The 22,035-nt window shown below is 44.2% G+C and overlaps 1 protein-coding gene across 1 annotated transcript in view; it reads left to right on the plus strand.

Annotated features, from left to right (window-relative positions):
* Positions 1-11,820: 11,820 nt before the first annotated feature.
* The window catches only part of LOC141578290 (uncharacterized), a 29,563-nt gene continuing 19,348 nt past the window's right edge, over positions 11,821-22,035 (plus strand). The window contains exons 1-7 of the mRNA XM_074367913.1: positions 11,821-11,860; positions 13,946-14,084; positions 15,452-15,550; positions 16,236-16,296; positions 16,409-16,444; positions 16,520-16,653; positions 16,771-16,865. Coding sequence (XP_074224014.1) covers positions 11,821-11,860; positions 13,946-14,084; positions 15,452-15,550; positions 16,236-16,296; positions 16,409-16,444; positions 16,520-16,653; positions 16,771-16,865 — 604 coding nt within the window. The remainder of the gene's footprint in view (positions 11,861-13,945; positions 14,085-15,451; positions 15,551-16,235; positions 16,297-16,408; positions 16,445-16,519; positions 16,654-16,770; positions 16,866-22,035) is intronic.

Raw genomic sequence — 22,035 nt, forward strand, 5'->3', positions numbered from 1 at the left:
TAATGTCCTGTTTGTCATGGACCAATGCAATGCATCCATTTATAGTTCATAAAGTTATTTATATTTTAAATTAAAAGTACTTATATGTATGATGGATTTTATGTTGTTACTCTTATTTACCTTGGTGCCCGAATTAATGGTAATAGAAGACCCATTTCCTGAGACAAAGTTGACTTGCCGTTAAGAGTCAGGATCCCTCATGAACACATCCTCACCGTTTGTCCTGACTGATGCATGACTTAATGTCATTGCAAGAGGAATTTCCCAAGGAAAAGCCAACGGTCTTCCTCAGAACCTCAGGGAGCAGGTCACAGGATGGGCTCCAGGTGGAATCGCTTTCCAAGGTAGATCTTAGTTCAGGGTAAAGTTACAGCACTCGCCGCCCCGAGACCCTTAGGTGATTCACACCCCCTCTGTCTTGTCATCCATAAAATGGGTTATTGTGAATGTTGTGTAGTTGGAACACTGCACTTTGAATTTGGTCAGTTGGCACAGTTTATTGCTTAGTGTGAGACCTCAATACCTTTGTCCTGATGCTAATTGGTTATTTACAGGGTGTCCCGATTCCTGAGGTTTGGAAGGAATTCTGATTGACAGTAGGAGGAGACCCAGGATCCCTGAAGCCTGCTCACCCTGGATGGGACTCAGTCCCTCCAGGCCAGGGGATCCTGGAGCCAGCACAGCGCCTGAAGCCCGGCTGTGGGACCAGGAAGGCCCAGCAGTGTGGTTGGAAACGCAGCCCCACTGGGCCTGTGAGCAGTCGGGGTCAACTCCCCACAGGGCAGGAGTGTCTCTCTGACTCCTGAGACTGGCAGGCCCCATGTGCTCAGTATTTCTTGATTGAGTGAACACAACCACCCCCCATATCTAGACACCAAGTCTTCCCACCACCCCAAAAGGGTTTCTCAGGCCCCCTCACAGCCAGTACTGCCCCAAAGCACAACTTTGCTTCTGTCCCACCCAGGTAGTTTCTGCCTCCTTGAACCTGGGTGTAAGTGAATCACCCAAGGGCAGTGTAGGGGGTGTGACAATATATAATTATTTTTTATAATTTTATATATTTTTGGCAAAAACCATAGGGCTTATTTTTATGCATGTGACATACGTACTTAAAATTAATGTGTCACCTACAGGTGTACTACAGATAAGCACAGCCACATGGGTGTGGCGACGTGATTAAGATGGTGTGCTGTTAAGATCTCCGTCTTGTGGACGTTCTCTCTGCATTTTGTGTGCAGTGCTGAGCGAAGGGGAGAGAGGACCTCCCACCCTGCCGGTATATTTGATTCCTCCTGGTTCTGTCATTGTCTACCTAATATGATTTTCAGCCACTGCCCAAGGGAAATCCTGGGAATTTGGAAAAGGAGGAGGGAGCACCCAAGAAGTAGGGGGCAGGGGACATCAGTTGGGCAGGACCAGAAAGCATAAGGTCAGAAAAGTTTGCAGAGAGGACCCAGTGTTAGATGGCAGTTGGTGGTGGGGGATCAGTTAGGCGGGGCACATTGTAAAAGTGACGTCACCCTGAATGTCCACTGTGAGGTGCCAGGGGCAAAGGCAGGTGATTGGTCGAGAGAGGTCATAAAGCATGGGGCGTTGCTAAGCAGCGTTCAGACAGGAGAAGGCTTGGAGGGAGGTGTCTGGTCCCCTCCAGCTGCTCCTGAGAGTCCGCTTGCCTGCTGTTTGTTTTCCTGACCTGCTGACCTCCTGACCTTACTGAACCCTCCTTCCTCCCCTCAAGAGCTTGATTGGCCCTCATCCTTTCTGTGACCCCCTTCTCCTCCCAAGTGCCCAAACCCTCTTCCTGTCACACTCTCTCCCCACCCCATCCCCCACCCCTCCCCTCCCCTCCCCTCCCCTCCCCTCCCCTGTCCCCTCCCCTGTCCCTTCCCCACCTGAGAGGACCAGGACATGTAGGTGATGGGGATGTTCTGGTCCCACGTGCTGGGATGTACTGGATATGAATATACAACTGTGAGTAAATATCGGGCATCAGGTGTCCTCCTTTTTCCTGGGCTCTTTCACACTGTGGTTAAATAGATACTTTCTCATAGGGTCCTTGATGGGAACGCATCATTGGTGAAGCCCTAGGCTCTCAGGACAGGTTTCTTGACCAGCCTAGAGTGGCTCTGGCCACCGGCGTCCTCAAGATCTGAGTCCTATCAGGACCTCTTGGACCAAACAGCAGGTTGACAGGATGAAACCTGAATTAGTTACTTTATTGCATCAAAGAAGGAAGTGTGAACATCCTAAAAGCCATTGAGTTGTATGCCTAAAATGGGGGAGTGGGTGAATTATATCTCAGTAAAGCAGTTTTTTAAAAAGCGAGAAACTCCTATTTACTAGAAGTCATAGTGAGACTGGCTCCCGGAAAGCTTGTCAGGATCCTGCTTCAAGTTGTGCGTGTTCCGGTTCTGTCCCTGTGCGGTGTGCTCTCCTGTGTTTGCACCCTTCCTGGTGGTGACGTCTGGCAGTCCTGGGAGCAGTGGGGTCTCAGCACTGGGTTGGTGCTGGTCTGTCAAACAGGGAAATGTCATCTCTGCTCTGTGCTTTCTGGTTTGTTAACTTACAGCAACTTTGTTTTTTCTTTGAAGTGTATTCTTTTCAGAAATTTTAATGTAACAAAAATATTAAATAGCCCTATAAATTTTAAAATATTTTTATTGAAGTATAGTCAGTTTACCATGTTGTCCATTTCTCATGTACAACAGAATGCTTCAGTCATATAGGAAAATACATATATTCATTTTCATATTCTTTTTTTTACCATAAATTACTACAAGATATTAAATAGAGTTCCCTGTGCTGTACAGTGTAAACTAGTTGTTGTCTACTTTATAGAGATTAGTATTCATGAATCTCAAACTTCCAATTTTTCCCTTCCCACTCCCTTTCCCTCTGGTAAACATAGTTTGTTTTCTATGCTCTAAGTCTGTTTCTGTTTTGTAAATAAGTTTGTCTTTTTTTTTTTTGATTCCAAATATAAGTGATATCATATGGTATTTTTCTTTTCCTTTATGACTACTTCACTTAGAATGACATTCTCCAGGTCCATCCATTCCCTGTTGCTGCAAATGGCATCATTTTATCATTTTTATGGCTGAGTAGTAGTCTATTCTGTAAAATATACCACAGCTTCTTTTTTTTTTTTTACATTTTTATTGAGTTATAGTCATTTTACAATAGTGTGTCAAATTCTAGTGTAGAGCACAGTTTTTCAGTTATATATGAACATACATATTTTCATTGTCAGAATTATTTCTCTGTGAACTAGCATAAGATCTTGTATATATTTCCCTGTGATATACAGTATAATCTTGATTATCTATTCTGCATATGCCTGTCAGTATCTACAAATTTCAAACTACCAATCTGTCCCTTCCCACCCCTCAGCACCTTGGCAACCGCAAGTTTGTATTCTATGTCTGTGAGTCTGTTTCTGTTTTGTATTTATGCTCTTTTTTATTTATTTTCTTTTGGATTCCACATGTGAGCAAACTCATATGGTATTTTTCTTTCTCTTTTTGGCTTACTTCACTTTGAATGACATTCTCTAGGGACATCCATGTTGCTGCAAATGGCATATTGGTTTTTTATGGCCAAATAGTATTTCATTGTATAAATATACCACCTCTTCTTTATCCAGTCATCTGTTGATGGACATTTAGGCTGTTTCCATGTCTTGGCTATTGTAAATAGTGCTGCTATGAACATTGGGGTGCAGGTGTCTTTTTGAATTAGGGTTCCTTCTGGACATATGCCCAGGAGTGGGATTATTAGGTCATATGGTAAGTCTATTCTTAGTCTTTTGAGGAATCTACAAACTTTTGCACAGTGGCTGCACCAACCTGCATTCCCACCAGCAGTGTAGGAGAGTTCCCTTTTCTCCACAGCCTCTCCAACATTTGTCATTTGTGGACTTTTGTATGATGGCCATTCTGACTTGTGTGAGGTGATACCTCATTGTAGTTTTGATTTGCAATTCTCTGATAATCAGTGATAATGAGCACTTTTTCATGTGCCTGTTAGCCATTTGTATGTCTTCACTGGACAATTGCTTGTTTAGGTCTTCTGCCCATTTTTGGATTGAGTTTTTTTTTTTTTTTCTTATTTAGTTGTATGATTTGTTTCTATATTCTGGCGATTAAGCCCTTGTCAGTTTCATGTTTTGCAAAAATTTTCTCCCATTCTGTAGGTTGTATTTTTGTTTTGCTTATGGTTTCCATTGCTATGCAAAAGCTTCCAAGTTTAATTAGGTCCCATTTGTTTATTTTTGCTTTTATTTTTATTGGACTTCTAGCAAATTCTTAGTTATCCCTTTCCTTTTTATCTTGGAGGCTGCCCCCAGGGACTCTGTGTCCAGCTAGGTTGGTGGGGGAGCCCTGAGAGCCGAGCTGATGTGAAAATCAGTGGCTGCAAACTGCTGTGATGTTTACAGTGAGGAAATGCTCAGGAGGGATGTGACCAGGAGGTGGACGAGTTGTCTTTTTTTTTAGTGACGTGTCCTTGTGAAGAATGTTGATTTCCCCAAAGCAGAAAGTGTCCTTCATGTCTTTAGAATTGTCTAAATATAAAGAAAATTCAGATACATGCTGTGAAATTTTTACTGTGTCAGGATAAATCACCTCCACACCCTAAAAAAGAAAGACTGAGAACACCTCATGGATTTAAGTGGTTTGTTCTGATAGGCTTCCACCAGATTCTTACGGACCTGGAAAAACCGAGTGTCAGGAACAATCTTTGCACTGAAGCAGAATCAATGCCACATGAACACTCCACCCAAAGAAGAGTCTGTTCTGTTTCTTTTGAGTCTACTAAGGAGGGCGTTTCTAGGTCATCTTTGTTGGGATTTTTTCCCTCAAAGGGAATGAGGCTGAGTTCTCACAGGTTAGTCAGCCCTCTTTCCCTACCACATCTTTGAGCATTTGGATAAACTAACTTGTCCTTCTCCACCGTTGTTCATGGCTGCTGACAGAACCTGAGTCCATCGGCCCTGATGGATAGACTTTAGGTAGGAGGCAGCTGCTGACATCAGCACTCAGACAGTGCCCTGTGTAACAAGCATGCCCATGGTGGAGGGGGTTTTACCAGTTAGCGACTAGATGGTGTTTGTTTTTGTGCCATTTATCTGCATGTCTCTCCTTTGTGCTGAGATCCACTGCTCTCTCAGATGGCAGCTATGCAAAGACAGTGCATGTTTTCCACCAGCACACATTTTACTGACCCCAACTGTGAGAGCTGACAATGACAGTGTTACTGATTTCAGAGGCTGCTTTCTAGAGGGGTTTTATTTGCACAAGACTGAAACTTGGTGTCTAGATAAAGTACAAATTACATTGTTCATTTATTCCCTCCTATAATACTTATAAATCTAGTTTTTACAAAACTATGTGTTTGGCTTTTGTTTTGTTGACTGTACATTCCAGAAATACAAATTAATTTTCTTGGTGGCTGTTAATGGACGTAGGTGCAGTACTGTGAAATATGCATGTAAATTATTTGTATTGATTATTTTGAGTTCTCTTTTTATGTAAATTCATTCTTTGAGTAATCTTGTATAATATGATTAAAACTCTATTAAACAAATCCCTATTTATTTCAGAAGTCTGACATTACATGCTCTGGTTCAGAACCAAAGTGAATATTGAAGAAAACCTCCATGGTTTTTAGATAGTTGGGCTAAAATATATCATTAATTTTTGCTGGAATAGTAATTTTGACATTATTCTAAGAGCTGGTCTGCTTTCTTACTCATGTCCAGTCTATAAATGTAGAAATACATCTCTGTACATCTCTCTGTATTTTAACACATACCTTCTTTGCTCTTTCCCCATACATGTTGGGTGTATTTTTGGAGACATTTCATAGGGGTTTGTCCAGGTACTTCATGAACATACAATAGAAGATGGAGGCATCCCATGCCCTGTAGGTTTGTGTTTGCTTATTTTCAATTTCAAGTTGGCTTCTACATTCATAAGTTAAGTTCTGTTAACTTTTTTAAAAATATTTGCAATGTGCCTGTCAGCAAAGTCAAATCTCTAACATTTTGTGTATCAGGTATTTGACGTATGTGTGCAGCAGTGAAACTATTACCAAATCAAGGCAGAAAACATGCCCACACTCCCAAGGGCTCCTTTGAACTCAAGTGTCCCTTCTCGCCTCTCTGTGGAGCTATCTGAGGATGTGGTTGACGGTTTCTAAAGATGATTCTCTGTGACATATACACTGGGAATGTCTTTGAGGTTCCTCATTATATCTAATATCTTTTCAGATCCTTGACACTCTGATTCTCCTTTTCCATCTTGCGTCTGATGTTTATGAACTTCTGTGGAAGCTTATTCTTCTTGCTGCCTCCTGGGGAGTTTCTATTTTTCTCTTGTTCGTCTGGAGGACCGTCCTTGCTGTGAGTATTACTAAAGTACCTGACAGTGTCCTTTTAATCACACCTAATAGGAATTTTTATAGTCACTGGACATTTTATTTGCCTGCCTGGGCCAGAATCCAGGAGTCTTTTCTTTGTTTCCTTTTAGATTATTAACTTGAACACAAATTAGTTTTGAAATGGAAATTTGTTGCAAAATCTTTATAGTAAGAACCCATTGAGCAAGACAACAGTATATTCTCAATGAGACAATGGCAATTTATAAACTCTTCTCTTCAATAACAAAACAGGAAGGTTAAGTATTTGGCGAGTCCATCTATCTCTCCACCTGCCCCTGCCTGTGTGTTGGGTGACAGGGGACAGGGAAGCTCAGTGTTCCTGAGCAAGTGTGAAGTTAAGGGAACATCTGTGGTTTTCTGTTTGCCCTCCGTGGATGCATTCTTCTATTGCCACATTATTGCCACTGGATCTTCGACACTGTGATGATTCTCCAATATCTTGGCAAGGTTAGGGGCTGGCCTCAGTCTCTGATCATCACTTAAAGTTTTGAATGAAGAAATATGTGTTAAGGGTCAGGGAAATGTGTCTTTACATGGTATTACAGTGGAGTCCTGCCTGGGTTTTTCTGGACTATTACTCTTCATACGATGACTTGTATCTGAGTCAAGAAGCACGTTCGCTTCTTGAAAATGGTCGCTGTCCGTCCTGCTGCTGTGTGTGCTTTTACTACAGCCATTACTCACTTTCATTCTCGTCTGATGTCTCATTTGATGTCCGTTTGTTTTTAGTGGTCTTGACAAATCTTACGACCTCATATGTTACAATTGCTTATCAATTCAACAGTCAACTCTGTATAAGATTTCAGAAAACCTTTCATTGAATGAAAGGGGTGCATCTTAATCTTAGTATAAAGATTTTGCCTTTATTTTTCTTTTAGTTTTCTCCTCTCTGTCTCTCTCTCTCTTTTGAAGGTTACACAACTATCCAGGTTCTGGACTTAAGTGTGGATGTTTGGTTTGACAAAAAAATTAGATAAATGATGCATTGCAACAACATATCATGAAAATAATATAGTTCAGTGTTGTTAAATATGAATATGCGTTATGAAAATTGAATAGAGTGATGTTTATTTAATAGAATGTAAGCAGATCTTTTGTTCTAAAATAAGTTATTTACCATTGTGCTATCAGAAATGGTGAGTGAAAGATCATGCCTTAAGTAGGAAATTCTGATTTTTCCTGATTTTTAATCATATTAATTGTTATGCTGAACCAAAGTGATAATTGTGATTTCAATGGATTACTGTTTTGATAGTTTATTAGAAATTATAGATTTACTAATTATATGTTTTGACTTCAAATTTAATGTTTCTTCCTCTCCTAGGTAAAGCCTCCAGTGTGTCAAGGTAAGGTATTAGGGTTTAGTTTCCTTTGTAATATTTTCTCAATACCAGGATTTGATGTGGATTTTAATTCAACTAAGAGTAAACACAATGACTTCTGATGTCTAACTGACTTCTCAACTCTTGAAAATTTTACTCCTGCAATGGTGTCTAAATGACATCGTAGAGGAAGTTGACATCTATTGAGCTAAGAGGCCAGGAGGGTCACAGGAGTAGGGAGACTAGGATGAGTTTAATTATGCATAGCAACCTTGAGGAAGCAGGTGATGAGAAGAGTCTAATGTTCGGAGTGTGTCCCTAATATGAGCTGGCTCTTGGTGAAAATTAAAGATGCTGAAACACTACTTGAGCCTGTCAGGACTCTCCAGGCTGAGGGAGGGATGCAGATGTAGCCAGGCAGTGTGTGTCACAGCAGAGGGGAATCCATGGGCTGTGACTCATAAGTGAAAGGAGCCATTCATGGCAGTGTGGACTTAATGGAAGTGATTCAGCTTGAGGATGATGCTTTCTATGCAGGCTTCACACTCTGCTGACCGAGTGGGGCTGTGCGTGATGGGCAGGGTGGCTGCCCAGCGCTCAGTAGGCCCTCAAGGGCTGCTGTTGGTGATAGTTGATGCAGAAGGGCTGGTGCTGAGAAGAGGGATCTCAGCATCAGAGCATCCCCACTGGGCAGACAGAAGACGCGTGTGCACTGTGTGGTCAGATGAGGGACTTAGATGCCTGAGAGAGGAGTCTGGTTCTGAGGGCTGCGTTCTAGAGCTTCACACGTGGAGTTGCCTGTGACTGGCTGTTTTACATGTGCTGCTATCCTGAAGCAGTGATGGTAACATTCTCATCCTGGCGATAGAAAAGCTTGTCATTTAGGGCCTGTGTGTTATCCAGGTCCTCCAGTGACTAGGTGGGGAAGCCCACATGGTACCAAAGTGTTTAATTCCAGCGACCTTGTCCTTCAGGGCCCCCAACATGGTTTTCATGAAAGACGATCTTCCAGGCAGCAGGAAGACACTGGAGGCCTGTGCAGGCCCAGTCAGGCAACGTTTTGAACTTGCCTTCTGTGGTGTTGCATATAGGGCCTGGCTGTGGGGTGAACCTGCATGGAATAAGGGTTCTATTTTTTTAAGCAGGGGCATGTTTACTTACCTTAGTAATTGAAGGAGAGAATGTTAAGGGGACAGGATGCTTGGTTTTTCTTTTTCATCTCTGGTGATGTCAGAAGTATTTGAATGATTGAATTTTCTAAGAATGGTGCTTATAGCTGGGAGAGAATTTAGGGGAAGACTTTTTATTGTGTTTCTGCATCTTTGAAAAAAATTAAACTAGGAATCTCAATGATCTCACATTTAGAATGCCACTAAGATTTTCTTCCTTTAGGCACAGTAGAAAAGCTAAAAGGCTAATTATACTCGTAGTGCCAGCCAGATATGTCTCTACTGCTAATAAATCATGATAATTCTATTCTACTGGGTTTTCTTGTCAATATGAGAAACTGCTTCATCTCCTTTTAGTTACTTTAAAGCAGATGACTGAGCAGAGCAAGAATTTGGAGAATGAAAACAGAGAACTTGCAGAAAATATATCTGCTTGGGTGCAGAAGGTATCCTTGTCCTATTGCTTTTTTTTTTTTGTGATTTTACCTTCAGTTCCTCCCCACTCTGGCAGTTCAGTTATTTGGCTCTCTTTTCCTTCATCCTACTGTCCTGTTCCATGTGTTCCATAAGAGGTCTAGGTTCAAAGCAAGTGTCCTAGATAAAAAAAAAAAAAACAAAAAAACCCAAAAAACAAATTTCTTCTGTAGAGCACAGGGAACACTACTTGATATCTTGTAATCTATAATGAAAAAGAATGTGAAGACAAACATAGGTGTATATATGTATGTGACTGAAACATGCTGTACACCAGAAAATTGACACATTGTAACTGACTATATATCAGTAAAAAAATAAACAAAACAAGTGTTGTAGATGTAAAGCACCACTTTCTGTATTAGTGGAAGGGGTCACACACAAGATAGGTTCAGCTAGCAGTGTAATTAGTATTTATAATTCTGTTTCCTTCATTATATTTTTGCATAGACCAACAACACAAAGAAATGCTTAGAGGAGGCCATCAGGCAAAAGAAGCTGCCCTCTGAGAAAGCACTGAAGTTTAAGGTACGAACCTCTTGTTAGATTACATTCTGAAAATAGAAATGAAAGTAATGAGTAATTGTTACTAATTCAATGTTTCATTGAATGAGAGCTTGAAAGCCATTGAGAAGGTGAATGAAAATTTGAATGACATCATTCAGATTGTTCGAGCTAAGCTGCAGGCAGTGAGGGACCAGAACGCCAAGAGCCCACACCTGGTAAGAGCTGCCACGTTGACCATAGCTGGGCTTCTGAGGCTTTTTGTGCCCTGGGCGAGCTGCGTGCACCTGCTCCTCCTGCCTTTGACCACAGCAGAGTGTGAGAGCCCAGGAGCGGAAACTCCCTGTGAACAATGACCCAGAATTTCATGGACTAAAACCTCTGTGACTTTTTCTATTTCAGAGACTAGGAAATATGTATTATTTTCACAACCTAGAGAGTTTTCTCACCACTCACACTGCCCTCCAAGATACACAGAAGATGCCAGGAAATACCTGAGAGGTTAAGGAAATTACTAGACTAGGTGCACAGTTCCTTGCCCTGTTGATGTTAAACAGAGAATTTTCCATGTGAATTTGGGTAAACTTTGTTTATATTTCACCAGCAACACTCATTTGTGAGCTCTTTGACATGAGCAGTTTCCCACCCTTTCTTCCTCTTGTCGTCCAGTCGTGCCCTCCATTGTCCAGGGAGGAGGAAGCCTGTGGAGGTGAGGAAAAATCTGTGCCTGGAGGTCTTTTTTCCACATTTCTTTATGGGCTTGACATTTGTCCTGGGCCCAGCCTGGATCAGCTGCCATCACAGGAAACTTAGGGGTAGTTGTGGGTACTGGCTGAGAAGGGACAGGATTCCAAAAGGGTTGAAGAGAAGCAACTGCCCATCAGAACAAACCAAGACTTTCTGGAAGAGATTGGCCGGCTGGCAGTGGAAGAGGACCAGCTGAAGAAGGAAATGCAAGATGCAAAGTGTCAGAATGAGCTGCTAGGATGCCCGGAGCTAGAACTTGAAGGAAGAGGCCCTGTCTGCTGTAAACTCTCAAATGGAGCACTGTCTTCAGCCCCAAACCGAAATTCAGGGAAAGTCTCAGATGCTTTCAAGCATAAGTAAGGGAACATATAACACTTGCTTTCCTTTCTTTATAAAATTTGTATGTTCAGAATCATTTCACTGCCTTAATATCTTCTGGAGAGAATGCTCACCAAAGTCTTTGGACATGTACCAGGGCTAATATATTTATTTTCTATGGTTTGTTTTGCAGTTAACAAAATACTTTGTTTCTGGGAAAAAAAATTACACTTTTTAAACATATCACCCTGAGTTTTCATTGAAATCTTAGTACATACTTTATTTCTGTCCTGTGTGAAGATACTGGAAAAAGGAACATCTCCAGAGAACTTGAAAGGTGCTGTTTCAATGAACACTTCAGGAATTTGAGGTAAATGCCACCAGTTGCAGCAGGATTTCCACTGTACACATTAGCTTTCACAAGGAACAACAATCTCATGTCTTAGAAGATTAAATGTTGATATCTACTCAAATTATTTTTCTTGGGAATTTAGTCACCAATGAGAATGTTTTAAGTTGAAATTGCTCTTAATAAATCTCATGTCTGTGAAGCCACAGTGAAATCTGAAGAAATGCATGTGCAGGAGGACGTTCAGCTCAGCAGCAAGAAGAGAGTAAGGATTGTTACTCACCCCCAGAGATGCTTACCTCAGAGAACCGAGCATCACTGTGTCAGTGTTTAATTGTGCTGTAACACACGGAAAGCAGATGGCCCATCTTAGCTGATTCCAAGCGTATGATTCCTCTCATGTTAAGTATGTGCACATTGCTGTGGATCAGTATTTCTTGAATGTCTTCTCATATCTATGTTACAGCCAGGTGTTTCAAAGACCAGATCTGAGGTTTCGATGCAGCGAGCTGTGACAACAGGGGACTGCAGCCTGCAAGGTATGTTGCTTGTTGGGAAGAACACCTTACATACAGGATTCCTGGGAGATGTTGTGGCTTCAGGTCTAGACCCCTAGAATAAAATAAATATAATAAAGAGAGTCAAATAACTTATTTTTGGGGTTTTTTTTTTTTTGGTTTTCCAGTGCAAAGAACTGTTAAGTTTACACTATACTGTAGTCTATTAAGTGAGCAATACCACTGTGTCTAAAAACCCCAATGTTCATAACTTAATGAAAATACTCTTTATTACTAAAAACTGCTAGCCATCATTGGAGCCTTTAGTGAGGTTTAATCTTTTTGTTGGTGGATGGTCTTTTTTTTTTAACTTTTTTTTTTATTGAGTTACAGTCATTTTGGTGGATGGTCTTGAATTAACATTGGTGGCTGCTGACTGGTCACTGTGGCAGTTGCTGAAGATCAGTGTGGCTTTTGCAATTTCTTAACATAAGACCACAATGAAGTTTGTGACAGGATTCTCTCTTCCTTTCAGGAACAAGTCCTCTTTCACAGGCAATTTGACACATTTTACACACAGTAGAAATTCTTTCCAAATTGGAGTCATTCCTCTCAAACCCTGTGGTAATTTATCAGCTAAGTTCATACGCTCCTCTAAGTCCTTTGTTATTTCAACCTTCTTCACAGCATCTTCACCAGTAGACTCCATCTCAAGAAACCAATTTCTTTGCTTGTCCATAAGAAGCAGCTCCTCATTCATGCACATTTTATCATGAGGTTGCAGCCAATCAATCATATCTTCAGGCTCCACTTGTAACTCTAGTTCTCCTGCTATTTTCAGCACATCTGCAGCTCCTTCCTGCACTGAATTCTTGAGCCCCTCAAAGTCACACATCAGGATTGGAATCAATTCCTTCCAAACCCCAGTTCATGTTGATATTTTGACTTCTTCCCATGAATCACGAATGTTCTTAATGGCATGTAAAATGGTGAATCCTTTCCAGAAAATTTTCCATTCATTTGCCCAGACCCATCATTGGTGTCACTGTCTATGGCAGCTAAAGACTTCCAAAATGTATTTCTTAAATAATAAGACTTGAAAGTCATAATTACTCCTGATTCATGGGCTGCAGAATAGATGTCATGTTAAGCATGGAAACAGCATTCATCTCATGCATCTCCATCAGAGCTCCTGGATGACTTGTGCATTGTCCATGAGCAGTAATATTTTGAAAGAATTTTTTTTGTGTGTTTTGTTTTGTTTTCTGAGCAGTAGGTCTCAACAATGGGCTAAAATATTCATGTTGTAAATAGATGTGCTGTCATTCAGGCTTTGTTCTATTTATAGAGCACAGAGTAGATTTCACTTGATTCTCATGGGACATAGGATTTTCATAATGTTAAATGAATATTGGCTTCGTTAGCCGCTAATGGGAAAATCAGCCTGTCCATTGAAGCCTTGATGCCAGGCACTGAATTCTCTCCAGCTGTGATGGTGCTGGGTGGCCTCCCCTTGCAGTTCTCTGCATTGAAAACCTGTTGTTTAGTGCAGCCACCTTCATTAGCTGCCTTAGCTTCATCTCCTGGAGCACTTGCAGCAGCCTCTGGGTCAGCTCTTCCCGCCTTACCTTGCACAGGTATGCAGTGGAGATGGAATCTTGCCTTAAACTTCATGGGCCAACCCCTGCTGGCTTCACACTTTTCTTCTGAAGCCTCTTCACCTCTCTCAGGGTTTATAGAATTGCTGAGAACTAGGGACTTCCGCTGGATTAGGCTTTGCCTTAAAGGAATGTCATGCCTGTTTTAATTAAAATGATAAAGAACCAAATATTTCAGAAACTACAAAAATGTGACACAGAGATAAGAAATGAGCAAATGCTGCCAGAAAAAAATGTCACCAATGGAATTGCTGTACTCAGGGTTGTTACAAATCTTCAATTGTTTAAAAATATGCATTACCAGGGAGGGCAATAAAATGAAACATGCCTGTAATAACAATGAATTTGCACTGGGAAGGTAAAAAGGGGATTCCTGCCTTCAGAATTCTCTCCTTTCTCCACTCCCCAGCACAGCCAAGCTCTTGAGTGCACATGTGCACACACAAAGCCAGTTGTTTTATGTTTATAGAGGGTAAAAAGAAAATGCAAGACCACCATGCTGCATCGGGATCTCTGAAAGAACGTGAGGAAGACGGTTTCCAAAGGCAGGTGAAGAAAGTACGCGTCCTTGATGAAATCAGTGGACAGAGATCTATGGACACTGAAGGGTAAGACATTCCCGTGTTAATTATGACAATGTGTGAATGAATGTGTGGAGTTATGTGGATATTGTAATACGTTTCAGAATACTTACCACCATATTTTCTTTACCATATTCAATCAGTACAGATGTGCATTTATTTTTCGACCTTGATTTCTGTAATCTGCTGCTTCTGTTCATTCTAACTGGTTACCAGAGTCTTGTTTGTATTTAGTTTGAGATTTTAGCGGGTTCTTGGACCAGATTTAGTCACTTCATTATCTGGATCCCCCTAGGTCCATTTTTATTGTCCTTAGGTTTCAACCACATCAAAGTGTCATGACCTGCCATGTGTCTATCATTTTTAATAAACTCTAGACATTGGGTAGAAAATAGAGAAAATTTGAGGCCTCGTGTGAGGTTAACTTGCTGCAGAGAAGGTGGGCATTACAGCTGGCAGGTGGTCAGGGCGCCAGCAGCGCTACATCCTGTTAACCCGGTTAGCAGCTGAGATCAGTCAGTGCAGCCAGCTTTCGTGAGGCCCGTGTGTCTCCTGTCCACCTTTGTTTCTGGCATGTAGCTCTCATGGATCCCAGCTAAGTCCTGTGGGTCTCTCTAGGGATCACCTTCGCTGACGGACAGTGAGCTCCAGCTGCCTGACTGCGGTGCCTGTGCATAGGGGGCACCGGCTGCCGGGCTGCTCTGCATCTCAGTGGTTTCCTCTGCAGTTACTGGATGACCCCCGGGGAAGGTGGGCCCAGTCCTGGGCTTTCTTCTTCTCCATCTTGGCCTCATGTCCCTTTCTGGCTTGTTAGCAATTTGGTACATTTGATCATGGATTTCATAATTTGTCCAGAGTTTCCTGTCATTCTCAGGGAGAGGTCATGGACATCACACCCATTAACCCGCTTTCAAAAACATTTCCTTATATTTCCTAAAGGATCAGGTTTTGCTCCAGGTTTTGACTGAAATCTGGGCTCTCTGTGGGAGAAATCAAACAAGTCATGAACGCTTGCTTTACCCTAATGTGTTTGGTTGTGATGACTTGGTCAGACCCTGATTCCCACGTTGAAACACAGTGAGCTCGCGCTGTCCCAGGCACAGGAGCCTAAGCCTGGTGGGGGGGGCGCAGAGCACACATCACGTGGGCTTTTCCTGTGTGTTTATGCATAAATGATTAGGGGTGGGGACGCTGAAGGGAAGCCCAGATACCAAACACTTGCCAGAGGCCTGAGTGTAGCTTTTTCATATTTATTAGTGGGGGTACTTTAATTCTTTCCTGTGTATTTATCAGCCTGAGCATTTATGGGGCAGGGCGAAAGGAACATGGAATTCTTCCCTTCCAGTTTCTGGGAGGGAAACTGGCAGAATTTCAGAGTTTCTTTCCCCTCTCAGGAAGGTGGACATGAATGGATGTGAGCTGGTGGGAAAGCAGCAGCTGTTGGCAGCAAAGGAGGAGGCAAAATTGGCTGAAGAGGAGACAAGATGGTACAAGTGAGTTCAGCTCCACTGCACCTGCGGCTCTGAAAACACCTGTTGGATTTTTTGAAAACTTTTCTAAAATGTTTAGACACAATATCATAAACTGACCCAAACAAAAGACATTTGTATACATGGCTTCACACAGGAGGAAAAGTGTTAAGTTTTACATATGTTAAGTTAAACGTTTAACTTTAAAAAGTATTAAGTTACTAAGAATTTCCTGGTCCCAGTGCTGGCCAGACTGAGAGGAGAGACGGTTCACAGAGATGTTTCTGAAGGTGCTATAAACCGTTCTCACCCTGAGGATAGCAGTTTAGTGTAGCGTCAGTCGGACCAATACACATTCCCGTGCTGCTGGGGAGACCCAGGTGTAAGAAGTAGGGTCAGGATGTAAGGAAAGGAAGAATCAAGCTTTGAGATGAAAGATGCTCAGCACAGGACACGTGAGGGAAATGCTGAGAACGGGAGGGGGAAATGTGTCAGCGCAGAACCGGGCAGGCGTTCAGTAACAGTGACGGAAGGAGTGGCTGCAGCGACAGCTTTGCAACTGCTGTGCTTCTGCAGCCGTGTGCAGTGTGTCTTGAGTGGTGAGATGATGTGTGTGAGTGTGCAATGCAGATAACATGGACTGGGGCAGATTATTTAACAGCATACCCAGCATTGTGTCTTCTCTGATGGAACAATTTGTAACTCATAGGATAAGACTTGAAGAATGTCACGGGCAAATGCGGGAAGCAGAGATCATTTGGAGACACCAGGTAACCTGCCTTCCTCCTGACACACCGAGTCCTCAGCACCTGATGCAGACAGTTATTGTGGCCCTGAGAACCCCTAGCCATGGGGTGTTTCTTGATGTGTTGACTTTTTCAGGTCACTCTTGCCGAGAAGAAGGCCCAAGACAGCTCGGTAAGAATTTGTTTCCTTCCTTCCCTTTGTGCACAGTCGGCCACAACTGAAAGTGGATGTGTTTTTCTCACACAGCTCAGGGCTCAGGAGCTGGAGAGGGAAATCTCTGAATTGAGAAGGGAAAACTCTGACCTGAGAAGGGAAAACTCTGACCTGAGAAGGGAAAAATCCTCTGAGCTGAGAAGGGAAGTTGCCCACCTGAAACAGAGGTACAGAATTTTGACACATTTTTACGGGTGTTCTGAGATTTTTAAGGACTGGTTGTTTTGTGCCTAGTAGAGGAATTGGTGGTGTAATTTGTATTGAAGCCATTCTTTATCTTTAAGATTGGATGCAATCTGCAGATGGAGGCAGGCAGAGGAATACATGAGGCAGGAGCCCACCCCAGGAGGACCGTACAGGCTGCAACCTCCCCTGAGAGGTAAGGAGCGCACTGTGAAGTGCGGCAGCTCCATTTCTGCAGCAGGAGCTGCCCAGTGGGCTGCTTTTCCCCATGGGTAGTTGTCGGGTTTCCTGGACACCACACCACACACTCACTGTGGGGAACAGTTTCACAGCTGGGTGACAAGATGCTGTTTTCTTTACATGCCATCAGCCCGCAGGGCTCTGTCCCCTGTGAGCGGCGGAGCTCATGCCCCTCCAGGGACTGCAGGCCGCCCCCCAGTCTCTTGGTTGCCTGGCGTGGCTGGCATGGCTGGTTTCTATGCACTAGAATACATGAGCATCAGCCCTCTCTTCCCGCCTGGACACGGTTTTGAAGGCTGAATTTTCTTCTTATTTCAGGAAAATAACATGGATGACATTTTAGAATGAAGGCAGTATGTCATAACGAGAAAAATATTTTTCTTCATTTGCCTTGGTGGATAAATATTCTATTCAAGATCTGCTTTAAGGCAGCAGGCATTTCTTCACTAATTTTGCAGGTCCCTTCGTTCTTATAAAAAAGCTTGCACAGTGACCTAGAGTAGCCAGTTAGAAAGTGACATGACTACATATCCTCCTTCTCCCAGAGTTAAAGTGTAACTCTAAAGTCTCCCACCAGCTACTCCATGTAACTCACCATTCTTTTGCCGATTATTACAACATGAGTCATTGAGGCTTCTTTCATAAATGTTTACGTGACATCTGGTCAATTATACAAGACATGCGCTGTCAGAGAGAAGTCTTTTAACAGTTTACCAACAGGCTGAGGAGGAAGAGGTGGAGCTCACAGTCAGGGGTTGTTGATACTCTTCCTATGAAAGACCCTTCTTACTTTAATGTATAATCTGTATACAGAATGATTTGCCCTGAAGTGTGATGTGAGTCCACTGTGTAAGTGTTGGTTGACAAGGATCTGGGCCCTGAGACCACATCCAGGGTGATTAGCTATGAAAACACCTGAAACAAGGCCCTGTGGTGTCCTCGTCATGGGACAGGGGTCCAGTCTCCCCTCGTCCTCGTGGACAACTGAGGTGAGAAGGAGACCTGCGGCCTCTGTGAAGAGACAAGGGCGTGGGCGGAAGAGAGAGCTCTTGGAGGAGGGCACGGAGGGCTCGGCTCGTGCTTCCCCCACACGGCATCTGTCAGATAGAATACGCCTTCAGTGCTGTTCTCCCTTTACAGCTTCACAGAGGGATGGCAACCCTGTTAGGAATGGAACCGCCTTTCAGGCTTAGGAGGCAGAGGAAACCAAAGTAAGTAATTTTACTCAGTTGTGTTGTGGTGGTCATTTTGTATTGAATAATCTCTGGAACTAGCATTTTCTTTTTGAACAAACAATTCCTGGCTTTGCCTGTGGATTGGGAATTAGGGGAAATGTATGCCCAGTCATCACAGTGAGGTTTGGTAAAACTATTTTATCGCCAAATTTTACTGAGCAGCCCAGGATGCAGGGAGGCCCAGGGCTGAAGGAGAGTATGCAGCGTAGCTGCCAATTGGGCACAAAGTGCAGGGGAGGGTGCAAGGTGCCGACGAATGCTGCGTTGGGTTTCGGCTATTGTCGGTGTTGGCGCTTTTGTCTGTCATTCAACCAAGCCATCCCTTCTGTCCTGCAGGTAACCCCATGGGCCGGAGGGCCCCAAATTTCCGAGGACCAGCCTGCGTGGCCTGCCCCGGGTGCGGCCCATCGTCACCAAACAGGGCACCTGCACCTGGTCCCCCTTGGTGCCCTGTGCAAACTTGCCCCCCACAGCCAGCTGCTCCGCTCGGTAAGAGGAAAGCATAGTCCTCTGTTTCTTCCTTGAGTCACTGCAGAAGAAGGGCAGATCGCTCTCCGGGGATTCCCCGTGCACGGGCGGCCGTGACTGGGCTCACGGCCGTGTCCCTCTGGTCCCTTAGCAGACGCAATTTATGGACCGCGTCTTCCCCGTCCTGACCTGGAGAGGGAGGTGTCTGTTGTAGAGGGAAAGAGGGTCCTCTGACACAGGGCAGAAGTGTCGGTTCTGCACACGGGCCTTCAACAGACACCACGTTCCGGGCTCCCTGGAGGACAAGCCCGCCCCTGTCACTGTCTGAAGCGAGTGGAGCCCTGGCCTTCCAAAGCCGATGATCGGTTATGGAAGAAACACCCGAACACGGGGCCTGTGGTCTCTCCAGTCAAGGGTCCTGAGACCTGTCTCCCACTCGGTCTGATGTGAGACTTAGTGTGATACGGGGAAGAAGGCCTCAAAGATCTTTTGCGCTTCAGCAAACTAAAATGTTTTGTAAGGCAGTGAACCGTGAAAGAGTGTTTTGTATTTTATTTTATCTATGCCGAAAAGCTAGTTTACTCGGGGAAGGACATAGGTTAGTGGTAAATAGAATGCTTGCTTAGCATGCCGAATTCCGTGTGCTCATTCCTGGTACCTCCATTTAAAATCAGAAGAAAAGAAAAAACAAAAACAAGAGCAAACTTCAAATGTTAGAAATTCATAGTGCGCAAACACAACTTCCATATCCATTCTTTTTACGTGTTTTCCTCTTACTACTTGGTTTGAAATATATCCCAACCGTGACTTAAGCTTTTTTTTCAGAAAATGCTCTAACTCTTTGAAAGTCTTTTCTGCCACTTTTGTTTTGACACACCCACGAACGGAGATAGACGCACATGGTGGTTTTAATATACATTCATGAATATTCTCATTAATGTACATGTAACTACATTTTCAGATGGTGTGTCAGTGCGCCACTTTACAGAAGAGAGAGGAAGAAAATCTTCCTGGGATGAGGTACAGTCTCTTGATGTTAATGTCCTTGTGTGACTATATAAGTCCCAGGGGATTCTGAGACATAAACCGGTGGTTGGTGTGAGTGTGCATTTTCACGTTTGCATCTGCTGATGAGAATTTTTGACTTATGCTTTTAACTTACAGTTTAGGATGTGATTCTGTGCTTAATGCCGTAGGACTGGATAATGCACTTGTGTTCATTTTCCAGACTCAACTAGTGAAATCAGTGTCTGTGTGGGCATTCTTTTTTCAGGGTCTTTCCCTTACAGTTTATTAGAGGATATTGAAAAGAAATACATCGTTGGGAAAGTTAGGTGTATCTTGGAGTTGGTTCTTGTTTTAGCCGTCCTCAATTGAAATTAATTAAGTGATGTTTCATTTTCAAGCCAGCATGTTTTGTCTTCCCATTCCACCGCCAGAAACAGTGGTCTAGTTTCCTTAATGCCTTACGCTGTTTCCCACCTGCTCTTTTACTCAGGCTGCCCTTCCCCAAAGCCCCTCCAAATCCCCCCTCTGCGCTGGAACTCTCTTTTATGAAACAGTGTGGTCTTCCCAGCATTTCCTGAGCTATCCACGTGCAGCGGACTCTCGTGTCCTTTGTGGCGTTATTGTACCCGTTCACCTCAGTTGTAGAGCTGTTGAAACTTTTCTGTGCTGATTTGTTTTCATGGATCCTGTGCCTCTGGCAGAACAGAGAGGAGAATCTGACTTTTACTTGTACCGCCAGCTTCTCCCAGGATAGGGCTTATGTTCTGATAGCTTCGGTAAATTACTGTTATCTACCTGACTGACTAAGCGTATGCACATGATCTGAAGTTCGGTTCTTGATTTATCTTGTTTTGTGTTCCTAGGAAGGGGCGACTAAGCCCGAAATTACAAAACCGGAGTATGCTACTGGGACTGTAGAAGTGGCTCCGCAGGAGCTGACGGATCATAAAACACTGAGCTCTGTTGGTGGAGCACACGGAGCTTATTATACACTGGGTAAGTTAGTGAACGTGGCTGGCATTTTTTTCCTATGTGCCTTGAAACTAGTGTGCTCTTGGGGGAAGGGTATATGTAGCTCAGCTGTAGAGAGAATGCGGGCTTAGCATGCAGGAATTCTGGGGTCAGTATCCAGTTCCTCCAAGAAACGAGTGTGATACGGGGAAGGAAGGAAGGAAGGAAGGCACAAAGGTTTTGTTTCGCTTTAGCAGTGTCTTCGCAGGAAAGCCTAATGCTCCATCCTTTTCTGTGGTTTTTAGCCGACGCGGGACGTGGCGCGGCTCCGGTGTGGCCCGGCAGCGCCCGCCCACATGCGGCGGCCCCGGAGGCCCAGGTAAGTGGGGTGTCAGGCTCTGTTGGACCTCGTCCTGGGAAAGGTGATCTTCCCGTTCTCCCGGCAGCCGTTCCTAGCCTCGTCTGCAGAATGTGTGTCCTGTGATGAGTCTGGCGTGGCGTGTCACTGCCATTTTCAGACTCAAACTCTTGCCCAGGAGCCAGTGGGCTGCTTCTCCCGGGAGGCCGTCGCCTTGGCTGGTGCCTGCAGGAGCCATGAGGGAGTGCTTTGGAGATGGGGCCCGCAGACTTTGACTGTGTGTTTCTCGAAACAGCGTGAGGAGGGTGAGCCCTCGCTCCACACTGACATCTCCTGGCTCGGCTGAATCCTTCCTGACCTCCTGCACCTGGGGTTGCTCCTGGGTCACTGAGACGGATTTCTGTGTCGTCGTTCTTTTGACGGGTTTCCCGGCTCAGGCCAGGTGATTCTCCTGTTTAGAATGTCCATTCAGATCCTGGTAACTGGAAAAGGGGCAAAGCCCTCCTTCCAGCTGTGTACGGTGTGCTTTGTGCAACTTTGAGTCTACCTGGGTGTGGTAAACTTCACAGCCGGTCACTGTCTTTTCTCAGGAGGTAATTGTGTCTTGGCCGCTGCCTCCAGTTGTACTCTGGGCAGAAAAGCCTGGCTCTCAGAGATGGTGCGTTTGTAGTAGGGAATAGAGGCTGGAAGGGTAAGAGCCCTCCGTGAAAATGCCTGCTTCCCTGTGGGGGAATTCCGATGCGCACCAGAGTGCGTACGTTGTGTTTGTCCCCCACCCTGCGCCGGGTCGGGCCTGCCCTGGAAGCTGTCAGAGCTGCTCGTCGGTCTCATGGCACACCGTGGGGTTTTGCACACGAGCTGGTACATTGCCTTTGGTGTCAGGTGTGGGGTTGAGACTCCCCACGTCACTCTCCCGTAGCACGCAGGTAGGGTGCATTCCGTAACGAATATAAAATCCAGACGTCCCTGAGGATAGGGATGATTGTAGCGGAGTCTGAGTCCCATCTGAGGACAGCTTTGTCCGCTCAGGAGACCTTGGCCAGCTCCGCCACTGGACTCCGGGATGCCCAGATCCCCAGGGCTCTTTGCACCCAAGGGCAGCCCCT

Source organism: Camelus bactrianus, chromosome 8 (genome assembly GCF_048773025.1).
Source record: "Camelus bactrianus isolate YW-2024 breed Bactrian camel chromosome 8, ASM4877302v1, whole genome shotgun sequence".
Classification (NCBI taxonomy): Eukaryota; Metazoa; Chordata; class Mammalia; order Artiodactyla; family Camelidae; genus Camelus; species Camelus bactrianus.